Below are 13485 nucleotides of genomic sequence, written 5' to 3' on the forward strand. Positions count from 1 at the left end.
ACGACAGGCACAAAATGTAATCACTAAGTACTTTTCTTAAACAAATGCGAACTGCATATTTCATTTTTTTGTTATGTTTATCAACACCTTGAAAAATACAAAGTGCCACTTTAGATGGGTCGGCACTGTCCTCAACTTAAAGCGTAGCTTGTCAACCTCCTCTTCCCCCGAATCCTCCTGCTTCTCCCAAAGGGGGCGGAGTAGCAGGGCCGGGGGAGGGGAGAAGCCTTTTTTGTCTTTCTTTAGTCTGCCTCCTCCATCATGTTGCATTCCTGAGAGGAGCCCGTCGAGGAGGGGGGCAGAGAAAGAAAAAAAATACACAAGGAGGGAGCCACAAAGAGCCGCGGCGGAGGACGAAGCGTGTGTTTTGCACGAGTTACAAACAAGCTTATTCGCGTCAAAAAAAGTTGGACTTTTTCCTTTTCGCACACCGCGAACTTCGCCTCGAGTACTGGAAGGACAAGAAAACGAGGCGGGGGCAAATCCCAGCGAGTTGAAGACGGGGAAGGAGACACAACAAAGCTGGAAGGAAAGTCGGACGACAGCCCCCCCGGTTTGTGGCCGGGCGGTTCGGGGCTCGAATTCCCTCTCCCGATTCCGCAAGGGGCAATCGGCAGATAAGCGGCGCCGGGAAAGTTTCGCTTCCCGGTGAAGGAGTTTTTTTGCTTCTTCTGGGCTGTGCGTGTGGCTGCTCGGACCGTTGTGTTGCCGCCCGTTGAACCATCAAAGCGCCTGCAGTGATGTGGTGTACGGATGTGAAGGCCACCTGAGGTTTGGGGGCGATGGGGGATCATGCTTGGAAAGAGGTGGCCCCCACCTCAGCCTGTTTGGGATGGTGCTCCGGAGGGGAAGCCTATGCAGTTTGAAAGCGCTGGGGAATTTCCAGTCCTTTCCAGCTGCCTGCTGATAAATTATTTTGCACCCCCAAGAAAAGTTGTCTGGAAGGTTAGACCCTAGGATGGGGCGATCTCGGGGGGCGTTGAGTTTCGGGGTTCTTTGAATACCTTGATGTAGAGTAAAATTGAACAACAAAATCCTGCTGAGTATATGGGCTACCCAATGAGCAGTGAGGTGAGATACAGTCCTGGAGCATTTGAGGATTGCCTGGATGTTCCTAAGTGGAAGGAGGCAAGGCGACATCTTGAACCTGCACGGTTTGGGGGTGCTCTGGATCTTCCGATGTGCATCAAATTGGGGCAACCATGTAGGTTTGGCTGTTGCTTGGACCCACCAATAGAGAATGAACTATGACTATTTGAGTTTGGGGATTTCTAAGACGGATGGATATCTAACGACTACGACCTTTTGGGTTTGGGGTTTCCGAAGACACTCCTTTGGTTATGGAAGCAGGAAACTGAATGGATCCAGATAAGTTTGAAAGGTCTTTGTACCACCTTGTAGGGTCTTTGAGGATGGGGCAACGAATGGTGCCGGTTGGGTTTGGGGGTTGTCTACACCCTCCAATAAGGAACAGCGTGGCAAAACGTCCAGCCGCTGATGCTGAGGGTTGCTCAGACCTTGTAATAGAGAGCAAGTTAGGGCGGCTGGAGCCTGTTCCGGTTTGCGATGCAGCAAGTCACCATCTAGAAACAGTTGTATTTGGGGGCTCAGCAGACTCTCCTGCACGGATGATGGGGCGTTCCAAGATGTCTCTGGTGGAGCAAGGCCTGATTCAGTGGCTCTGCCTGTTGTTGGTACTGTGGCTTCTACTGCCGGCGGTGGCGGGAGCCCAGGGTGCCAATGAGACTTTTTACTTGGACCGATGCAAAAAGACAGCCACCTGCGAGGCGCTGAAGTACAATGTCTGCCTGGGGTCCACCCTGCCCTATGGCCTCACCTCCATTGCTCTGGCCGAAGACTCAAGCTCTCAGGAAGATGCCAACCAGAAGCTGCTCCTCTGGTCAGGTAAGGCCCACCACCCACTCATGGCGTCAGTGGAGAAGATAGTCTTGACTGTCATGTGTGACCCCTTTTTGTTCTTTTCTAGCTGTCAGATTGCATCTGCCCATGGTGATTTTTGGGTACCTAGGCTTGACCCTCCTTTCTCCAGGTTCTCTGGTTGAGTGTCGGGTCAAAGTTTCAAGTTCTTCTTTATCTGTGGTGTTATTTCACACTGTGACCAGTCAGCCAATTCTGCCATTTTATCAAAACGTTCTTTGCATGCTGGAACATGTAGGACCATACTTAAAATGTGAAGAGGGAAACTACAAGTCCAACACAGTAAGTACAGGTCCCGCTGCTTATGTCCCATGGGGCCATCAATCATGTATAGGTAGCTCATCGGATTAATAGATGAATGCAGAATTGGGTGCGTTTTCCGAAGGTCGCTGGTTCAAATCCTCATGGGTACACTTAGCCTTTCAAGTCGAAAGAATCAGTGCTATGGAGTCTGAGAATGTTATTAGGGTTTATACTCTGCACGGCTTCCATTTGGATGGAGTCCAGGTTCTGGCAGATCTGAAAGCAAGCTTGTGGTTGGGTTAGGTTAGTGGCAAAATGCAAGACGGTGCTAGTGTTGTTGACTTATCCAAGTGATCACGTAGGACCCGATGGGTCCTCGCATATCCCCCCTACTAAGAAATATTGTACAGCCCTATTGTTTCTCGCAGACTCTAAGGCCCTCACCACAACATGGGCCACAGGTTCTGAAACAACCCCCCAATTAGACCCTTGCTTAAATCCATCAGTCCACTTGCATAGGGCCACTATACTATCCCATGTACCCCAAAAGATCGTTGCATAGCTCCCCACGAACTTCTTAGGTTGACCCATTAGACCATATATTTTATTTTTGTTTGATTGGATATTTGTAAGGCGTCTATACAACAAATAGTGTTTCATGGCCCCGCAAGATAAAAAGGGGGGAGGGAACAAGGGAGAAAGATAACAGTAAATGGTCCTACTAGGCCTTGTGACATTCGGATCGTGCAAGTGCAGTACCAAGAAGTGTGAGGGGGTCGGGGCGGGGAGTGCCGGTCTGCACGAATGCAAAGTGCTAGGGTGGGAAGGGATGTGTAGGGTAAAGAGGAGAGAGTGCAAGTGAAAGAGAGGGAGGAGGGGAGAGGGCAACAGGGGCTAGGCGAGTGCTATGGGAAGGGCAGGAGGGCATGTGCCAGAGATTGCATGGGGTGCAGTTGGTAAGGGTCCACAAGTTAAGTGTGAGGCGGGGTGGACTGGGCGGTGGTGCCCTGTAGCACTCGAAGGGAACCAAGCAGACAGTCGCTGCAGGAGACAGGGGTATTGGCAGGGGAGAGGGAAGGGAGAAGAGAAAGAGGGTCTTGAGCTTCCGGAACTCAAGGAGATCTGACTCCAGCTTGAGAGGGGCAGGGAGGCCATTCCAGAGGGAGGCTCGTGCAGAGGAGAGTGATCTACCACCCCCCCTCCCCCAACTCTCTACTTCGAGAAGCTGCTGATCTGCAGAGAGTTCGAGTTGAAGACCGAAAGGCTCTATATCTCAACATATTATTTCACATCTCCTCTCAGCCCCAAAACCACACCTCCTCTCAGCCCCAAAACCACATCTCCTCCCAGCCCTAAAACAACCTCTAGTATCTCCAATAAAAGGGCAACGAAGTTTGAAGACGTTTTCATGGAGGACAAAATATGCACCCTCTATGCTTTGCAGCAACATTGCTGACACATTTAGTATTTTACCCAACTGCTGCTGCTTTTAATTAGTCTAAAAGTTTAAGCGGGTAGCCCATGGGCAGCCTGTTTGTCTTGGAAGCAACACAGGTTTGAATCCCCGTCCCGTGCTTAGAGAGTGTTCTAAAAGATTAATTCATGAAGGCAAACATGTCACTATCAGATGCTCGCAAGCGTTGCAAAGTCCCACATGTTAATTACATTTAGAAACCCCATCTGTCAAGTTTTTCCTTTCAGTAGGTAGTCGGCAGTGGAGTTCTGTGCGGCTCGTAGCTGTTACTAATTTAATTTAAACACACATGCTTCGAAATGTACTGATTTGTGTAGATTTTTTTTTTTCTGGCTGCAAAATTGTACATTGAATACCACTATTAAATGGAGGAGGTGTGAATAAACCTTCGCTTTGGCCAGAACACACAATGGCTCCCAGTGGTCCTTCACGTGGCCTCAGACATGCCTTTAGATGGACTGGCGTTTACATAGCCCACTCAAAGAGCCTCCCTTTTCCCCGCAATAGGCTCTTTCTTGCTATTCGTTGACTGCCAAGAGTTCAGTGAGACCCCTTCTGTACAGTGAATGGAGATTTTGAAACTACAGCGACGGGTTGCCCGGGGTTACGAACCACATCCGGTTGTGTTGGATACTTCCTCTAAAAGGGTGGGTTTTAGATACAGCCATGGCGGTCTGGGAATGTTGTGCAGCCCGAAAGGTGCGTGCTTGGGTGTGCTGTTTCTCTTCACTTGATTGTACCCAGAAATGGGCTGTGGACATGGACAGTCGGGCCCATCCAACCAGCTATTTTGACTTTTCCTGACTCGCTGACCCTACAGTGTAAATAGCTGTGCCCTCACTTTCTTAGTGCCTGCTTGTACCATACAATGCAGCCCACGTTCCGAGCATCCTGATTGGCCAGCGCCCCTTTCCAGAGTGCTCATGGAACTTCTGTTGCCTGCCACTCCAGCCCATCGTGCCCGCCTGTCATCCTCTCGCATCATCTAACTATTCTTCGTGCCTCTTACCCAAAGTGTTGGCCCATCCAGCCACTAGCATTATCAGCCCGTCCTGCCCATGACCCGACCCCAGCGATAGCCCACGCCCCCCCCCACCCACGTCAACCTCCCTGGTGCCTGCCATCAGACCCCCCTGTAGTCATCAGCCACTCGTTGCTTCGGAATGAAATCTCAATCGGCCAAGGGGCATCGCCCGCCAGATTAAAATGCTGCCATGGGGCACTACTCCAGAACGCCCAAGCCCCTGATCCATTTTTAAGGCACCTCCTGGAAAGAGACCAACCCATAATTGATCACTTTATATCGTTCACACGTCTAATAACATGAGCATTAACATATCTTGAATAATTGGTCATGAGTTGGTATATTGCAGCTAGTAGGGGAGTCTCAGCCGAAGCGGAACACGTTTGCTGAAAGCCACCAGTGAGTAACGCTTTGGAACTCTCCCTAATAGGAAAAGGTACCTTCACCCTTCCAGGGACCCGCAAAGCTCGGAGCGACTGCAGCAAGAAGTACTCCAGCGGGGCATTTGCTGCGAGGTCTGACCGGCTCGGCAAAGAAGTACCAATGCTGTAAAGTAATGTGGTTTCAGCGTCGGCGGCTTTTATAAAGGCGTACCACAGAACGTGAGTCGTTTTGCGGCGCCACCACGCACAGCCTGTGAACGTGTTCTTTATGGTTATTCCCCCATGCTGACATTCACTCATTACTTGTTTGCACACGAAATGTGGATAGGAAAGTGGTTCCTCTTGTTTTAATGTGGGCAGTGGGCATTCCACACAGTTTCCCGTTGCGTGCCATCAGTCTCCAGAACTTCCACACCCGCCCTGCGCGTGCCCTCTTCCTTGCGCATCGCTTGCCTGCGGTGGCACAGCCCCAAAGGTAGCGCAGCCATGGCAATCCACTGCCGAATAATGGAACCTTGAATATGTAGCTCAAAACGTGAATGCTGTCACTCTGCTATGGCAATTTGGATGCACACTAGTGCATGCTTTACCACACATGCCATTTACTACCACTACAAATCCTAAACCGTCCTCTCTCAATGTTCACCATCCAACTTAATAACTCCCAGACTTATGTCCCGACAGGGATCTTGATTACATCCCCCCCTGGGACAAAAGTGAGCTTGTGAGTGGTCAATCTGTGGCCCCTTTCGGCTGGGGCCTCCCTCTGGTACAGCCACCCTGCCACTCTGAAACTTGAGGAGAACCATCTCTGGTTCCGGAAGCACCTCAAGACCTTCCTCTTTACTTCTGCCTTCTCTCTTCTTCTCCCCTGCTGATCTACTCTCTCCCTCTCTCTCTCTCTGCACCATGCACTTGGCCTAACCTCTGACTTGCACGCCCAGGTACCTGCTCACCCTGCCATCCACCCGCACTGCCTGCTGGCATTCCCTTGCACTGCGGTCTGTATCTGTAATCCCCCTCCCCCCTCTTTTTCCTGCACTTATAAGACATACTGTGTCTGCTGCCTTAAACCCAACACTTGCCACTTGCTGGCTGCAGTACCACTATTTGTTGCTTTTTATCATTTTATTTTATTATTTATTTATTTGATAATTTATCTGTTTTTCCTTTGCTCTGCACTTTCCACCTCTCCCCCTTTCCCACTCCCATGCACTTGCGCTTCTCACTGTCAATGGGCCTATTTTGTTCTCCCTTGCCTTGTCGCGCTCTGAAACACTTGTGTACGGGTGCGATACAAATAAAATATCAATACCAAAGTTGGGAGCGGTATCTCTGCTTGGATTACAGATTCCTCACATGAACCAGCCTGTCAGCCCTATAGATATGAGGTGTATTGGTCACTTCTACTCCCTAAAAATAGGCAAATACTCCCTAAAAATAAAAATGGGGAGTAAAAATACTCTAACAGAAAATAGTAAATGGACACAAATGGATATTTGCGCTCCTGCTTTCAGCCACACAGCTCCATGGAAATGTTAGGACCAGTAGTGCACATAGTAACACAGGAAGAAACAACTATTTTTACTACCTGATTGGAAGAAGTGAACTTGTATCTTTTTTAATATGAATGAATAACTAGATGCAAAGGAATAATTATTCCAAACACATTTCCGTTTTACAGTTAAAACATTTTTACTCGCTTATAAAATACTCCCATTGGGAATTGACCTTACAATTTTACTCTCTAAAAAATCATTTTGCTCCCAACTTTAGAAAACGAAGCAAAAAACTCTTGCTTCAAAATCATATCTGGGGCACTGTGTGCAGTGGGCTTGGCCGCCATGGATACAAACACAGGCGCTCATAAGGGCAGCCTGTCATCTTGGGAGTCTGGTTGTGTCCATATACAGCCAACTCCTAAGCATTGCCTGTGCTTGCCAAAGTTAGGCTTACCTGCAAGCTCTCGTCTTGCGGTGTCCGACATGAACTGTTTGCACACTGGTCAATCTGTGGCATGTTCTTCTATTGGGTGCAACATGGGGTTGCCGCAGTCCCACGAGCAGAGCCTGCTGATCCATACTTCTTAAACCAGAAATGTTCTCTGTTGAATACATACTACATCTTCTACTTGGAAACCATGGGGAGATTCTTTTCGACTGTGTGAGGTAGAACACACACAGGGCTAGATATGGGATGGACTCAGGCACTAGGTAATCCCCTATATAGTGCTTCCAGGGCCGGTGTCGCACCCTGGAAAGCTGTCCCTAGGCTCTCCAGCTGCCCGTTCCTTAGCTTACCTGGAGTGACTTTGTTACAGCATGTAGTGGATGCATTTCCTCTTGGTGGATTCTGGGCCTCTGTCATGGAAGGCACAGTGAGCGATAAGAGGGTTCTGAATTGGAATCTCTTTGACTGGGAGCCAAAGGAGAGTCCAGAGAGCGGGATTGAGGCGTTATCATCTGTCCACTCTTGGGAAAAGTCTACCTGATGTGGCTTACACTCTTGTAGACGATTTGGCAAATATTTTTGAGGGATTTCTTGATCAGATTTAACGTAACAAAACTTGATCAGATTTAACGTAACAAAACCCTTGAAATGCAGCAGATGTGGGAAGTGACGATCATCTTAACTCGGCATCCCCCCGTTGATGACCCCTAGGATCTAATAATGTGTTATTTACATAGAACCTTGGCCTAAGAGCTTATAACAAATATGCATACAATATCACCCAACTGGAGTTGATACTCATTTATTGACCATGAAAGTACGAGTTGGCCTTGCTAGGATTCGAACCTGTGACCTGCAGATCACCCACAGATCAAAGCAGCAAGTGCTCAACCCATTCAGATATCCTGCCGGCCTCTAATTTTGTATGTCATTGTGAATCCCATCTGATATGTATGTGCTCAGGGACTTTATAGCGGGGTACGCCTTGTTAAGCTTTTTTCAGTGACTTTTAAGGGTATTGTTATACCATAGTTTATTCAAGGGCCGCTAGCCATGGCCTTTAGCCATGGCCACTATACATGTTCTACCTGTAGGTTTTCTTGAGGCCCACTAACCATGGCTTTTGGCCCTGGCCAGTGAGCGTGACTTTCGGCTGGTTCCACTGTATATTTTAAAACGGGTTTGTTTAGAGCCCACTAGCCGTGGGCTCTACACATATTCCCTGCCCTGGACCCAGACCGGAAGCGGCGTCTCTGAAGTTGGAGGACCAAGGAAAGACACAGTGAAGTGCTCCTTAAGGCTACTGGTGTGAGAACGTTTGAAGCTGTGTCTTCTTTTGAAGTATTCGGCCGCATGAAGATTTCTAAGTCTTGCCGCCATTGATATTTATTACAAGACCCTGTGCCTAAGAGGGCGGAACCTCCTCGCGTGAAGACTCTCCTTTTACCCCTGCTACTAATAATAAGTTGGCAGTGAGGCTGACACCACACAGTGTTCAGAGACTTTCATCAAAGAGCTGCCCCGCTTGCTTGCATCAGGTCGCACTGTTAATACTATGAATTGTTCCAGTTATTGTAATTCCGATTGTTGTCTACAGTACACCCCCCCCCCCTGAAGAATTTCCCGTTAATAATTCTCTTGAAGATCTATGGGAATGAAACATATCGGGTTTCTCTGGCTGTGAGATGACTGTCACGATTTTAACAAGGCATTAAGAGCTGCTGTCTACCTAGAATTAATAATAGGATCTCATTATTAATTTAATAGATTCATAATTAGACATCAGATTTTGTATTTGGACCTAAGATGCTAATGTTTCATATTGTGTATTTTTTATGTGTTGTTTGGTATACAATTGGAAGTGTGTGTTTGTAATATTAATAACCACTAATGAGTTACATTTGCTACATTAATTGTGTTTCTGTTTTTCTGCTTATTAAAGGTGCAGGTGTTTCTTTTCACGTTAAATACAGAACTCCTTTAGTTCTATCTTTGGTTTTCTGTCTTCTTTCGTTACTTGTTTTCTACTTTTTCATTTAAGTGTTGTTTTGTTGCTCCACACATATGAATTATTGTGGTCGAAATGCTGTTTTTATAAAAAAAACTTTTTAATATGGAATGAATTTTGTAATAAAGCGTGTGTGTATATATATATATATTTTCAATGATGGTTGGAAGTGCAATTTGTTGCAACTAAGGAGGGCAGGTCGTTAGGTATCCGAACAATTGATTTTGGATCCTTAAGGGCGAGGACTTGAGAGGAGCTAGGACCTTTTTTCTGTAATAATACGAGTTCCATTGGGCACCGTCCTAGGCCTCTCTCTATATATATAAAAAAAAAACCCAGTCCTTTGTTAGTTCTTTGGCTCTACACATGTTGCACCAATGGGTTTTTTTTCGTGATCCATTAGCTATGGACTTCAGCCACTGTACATGTTGCACCAATAGGTTTATTTGGAGCCCACTAGCCATGGCCTGTGAATGCCGCACCAATAGGTTCCTTTGGGGCCACAAGGTATAAAATTGATTTTGTTTTCTTTTTTTTTTGTCTTCACTCTTACGATTCTCGCAGGATTCCCATGATAATGGCAATGAACTACTCATGCCCGCGGTAATCCTGTGATAGAACTAGCTTGAAAATAAAAAAAACTCCTCCCTGCCTTCACAGGCACTCACCGAGTGCCCCAATCCTCTTTTCATGGTCCCGTCTCCCCACTCTCCACAGATGCTTTTACCCTCCCTTGCCCTCTCCCATTACCCCATCTTGCATTATTAAATCAATAATCTACTGAGATTCCCCAGATAATCTGAAAACATTTGAATTGTAACTGGCTCCCTAGACCTCCCTCCAACTCTAATTCTACTTTGTATCCTCTTCCCGCCCCCCACCACTAGCCTCATATTTCATCCTTTTTTCCTCCTCTAAATAGCATTTTTTGCACTTTTCGTTTTTGCATTTCCCCCCGGTGTTACTGCAGGAATCGCATGCATCGAGCTAAAAAAAATGGAGGCTTTTCATTTTTTAAAAGCCTTTCTGCTGTAAAGCATCATGGGGAAATATAGCTATATTTTTTGGGAGAAAGGGACAGCCTCTTCCCCATCAAATATTTTAAAAACTTCTAGAAGGAATAATCCCAACCCTGAAATTAAGTCAATGTGCCCAAAATGTTTATTTGGTCCAATTTCCTCCAGTGGTTTTTGCGTTTCGGCTTGATACATCATGGACTTTTTCTCAATGGGAAAATGAATAGGAATAGATTCAAAAGTATTTTTTTGTTTTGTTTTTTTGTTTGTGGGTTTTTCCCCCTTCTTTTTTTCATTTTTAACACTTTACAATTTCCAGTCTGGGCAGGGGGGCCCTGTGACAAACCTTCTTCTTTTTTTAAATTTTATTTTATTTTTTGAAAATATCAGCCAAATCCGTCCTGCAAGTCAAAAGTTGTTAGCATTAGAATTTTTGGATTTCCTATGGCTCATGTCACTCACCTTAGCTATATTACGGCGACCACTGCTCTATAATATATATTATGTCTTTGGCAAAGGCATAGTTGAGGTTAAGAGGAACTCTCTATGGCGTTTCGGAAAATGACTTTTTTCAATAACTTCCAAAGGCCTGCATGAAGATATGACCATATTCCAGAGTAATATTTGGAGGCAGCCCCCTGTGCATGCAACATTTCAGAATTGCACATTAATGGCTGCTTAGTTTAAAAAAAATGTTTACTTTGATCGTGTTATGAGCAGCATTTAACACAGGGGTTTCCCTTAGGAAAAGAAACATTCTTTTCTGCCCACAATAACTCAAAAATGTCTGCTTCGAATCTCGCAATTCTTTGCAAGCACCTAGATTTCATCTGGAATTGGTGCACTGACAAACTATTCGAAAATCGACTTGGCCAAATTTGCGTTTGAAATGTGTTTATATATGAAGCACGTGTAGAATGAATGCGCCTTTTTCGTATGTACGGAACAGATAGTATGAGTGTTACAATATGTACATTACACAATTAACATCTCCTAAAAACTCACATCTAAGGCAAGTCACAGCTGACATTGATGTCAGTTTTAAGTTGATGGAATAAATGTAAATATTTCCTACAAACTGTACACATGCTTCTATAACACGCTTATGAAACACATTAACTGCACACTGTTACAACATACTGCCAGGACACACCCCTGTAACACGTGCTCCTGCGACATGATCTACAACACACTCCTGTTCCTACTACACCGGCCCCTACGGCACGTGTCTACTGCACATAACGTGTGGATGTACAACACCAGGTGGGAGAGCGCTTGTCTCATAAGCTTCCTCATAAATCCGCTATAGCGGCACCATTACTAATTAACTGTAGGTTTTGTAAAAATCTGCCGGGAGCCCGTCGCTACCCGAGACCTTGCCTGTGGAAAGTGCAGCAATTGCCTCCTTCACTTCGTCCAAAGTAATAGGTTGATCTTAGGCCACAACCTGGTCCTCTGTTAGTTGCAGGAGTCGAATCGGGTCAAAGGCGGCCTTAATCTCCCACTGGGGTATCTGTGTGTCGTGCCTGTACAGTTGAGTATAAAACTCAGTGAATACTTCATTTATGGCCATCTGGGACCGCCAAGGGGAACCGCATTCATCTAGTAGCAGCGTGGTGATAACCTTGGGCCGCTCTCGCTTGCACAACCATGCTAGCATCGTTCCAGATTTAACCCCCTTAGCAGGATCCATGTAATGTTGCCATGAAAAAGTCATCAGGTTCTGGTGACTTTTTCCTGGCTACCAAAATTCTTTCCCCAAATATTCTAGGAGGGGTATAATTGTATATTATTACTCCAGTCCTACAATATTTGGGGAAAGTGTTTGATAGCCTGGAGGGTGCATTATTAATGCACTTTAAAAAAAGTCCCCAACCTGATGACGTTTTTCATGGTGATCTACCTGATACCCCTCAGTGTGTGTCTTCGCCACGCATGCCTCATCTAATTTGGAAAGCCTGCCCCAAGCCTGTGCACACCGCAACCACAAATCGGTGAGTTCCCCTGCCAATTGTCAATTTTCGGGGCTCTGGCCCTCTATGCTAGAGATCTTATCTTCCTTTGCTTCCAGATCTGCCCTTAATTGCCTGAGTATCCCCCCCGCCCTAGCTATGATGTCTCCCTGAACCACCACCTTCAGTGACTCCCAGACAGTGCCCGAGCTATCCACAATTCTCACATTATTTTCCAGGTACTGCTCTATGGTTTTGTGTAGCGCTTCCCTGAAAAAGCATCTCGTAGGACGTCTGTGGGCATAGTGACTCTCCTGCTGTCCCCCCTCATCTGTCCTCGGCTACCTTGCCTCTACCCTCCCTCCCTGCCCCCTCTCTTGCTCCTTCTTCACCTCCCTCTTCTATACCGCCGCAGGGCGTACCTCTGATCTGTACCCCTCCCCGGAAATCCTTCAAGGATGGTAACCTTCTCCACATTGCCACACTCAACGCTCGCTCTGCCATCAGGCATTCCTCTGATATCTGCCGCCTTCTTGAGGAACTGGACATTGACGTCCTCGGTCTTACTGAGACATGGTTCACGGCCAGCTCTGTCACCAGCTTTGACACACTCCTACCTGATGGCTACAAGATCCTCTCTCTGCCAAGACCCAACCGTGCAGGGGGGGGTAGCCCTTATCTTCCCGGAGTGGATTCCTGCCACTGTCACTCCTACGCAGACCTACTCCTCTTTTGAATGTCTTGTCTGCCGACTCTCTCTCTCTCCTAGCCATTCCCTTACCGTGGCTACTATCTATCGGCCACCTGGTCAACTTTCCTCCTTCCTCTCTGAGTGGGCTGACCTCTCCTTCTCACTCCTGTCCTCTACCACTCAACTCCTCTTTCTTGGTGACTTCAACATCCACCTGGATGCCTCCTGTCCCCCCACTGGACTCCTTCGTGACCTCTGCGACTCTCTCTCACTCTCTATTCTCCCGCCTGGGCCTACTCATTCTGCAGGGCACACTCTTGATGCTCTGATCTCTTCTGACCTTCCCCTCTCTGTCCCTCTCTCCACTCCTCTCTCCTGGAGTGATCACTTTCTCCTATTCTCCCACCTCACCCTCCCTACCCCACAGGCAAAGCCACCCTCATCATTGCCACCCACCTTCTCGGTCATTCGACCCATGAAGCGCGTGTCAGTTGCGGCTTTCGCTGCCACCTTCTCGCCCCCCCTACCCCTTCGGCTGACTCCCACCCTGACACAGCCCTCTCCTTGCTCCACTCTGCTATATCTAATACTCTTGATATCCTTGCCCCTGTCATGAAAATCCGCCTGAAGCCCAAAGCCAAATGTAACTCCTGGTATGATTCGGATCTCGTCACCCTAAAACGCAAGTGCAGGGTGGCAGAGAGGAAATGGCGTGCTTCATGTTCATCCTCTGACAAACTGGCCTGCCGCCTGCTCCAAAGGCAATACTGTCTCTCTGTTCTCACCAAGAAGAGAGCCCTTATCCA

The 13485-nt window shown here is 47.1% G+C and overlaps 1 protein-coding gene across 1 annotated transcript in view; it reads left to right on the forward strand.

The window, feature by feature from the left end:
* The first annotated feature begins 253 nt into the window (after positions 1-253).
* The window catches only part of SMO (smoothened, frizzled class receptor), a 216799-nt gene continuing 203567 nt past the window's right edge, over positions 254-13485 (forward strand). The window contains exon 1 of the mRNA XM_069629579.1: positions 254-1905. Coding sequence (XP_069485680.1) covers positions 1359-1905 — 547 coding nt within the window. The 5' untranslated portion in view covers positions 254-1358. The remainder of the gene's footprint in view (positions 1906-13485) is intronic.

Source organism: Ambystoma mexicanum, chromosome 12 (genome assembly GCF_040938575.1).
Source record: "Ambystoma mexicanum isolate Mex_15411 chromosome 12, UKY_AmexF1_1, whole genome shotgun sequence".
NCBI classification, from domain to species: Eukaryota; Metazoa; Chordata; class Amphibia; order Caudata; family Ambystomatidae; genus Ambystoma; species Ambystoma mexicanum.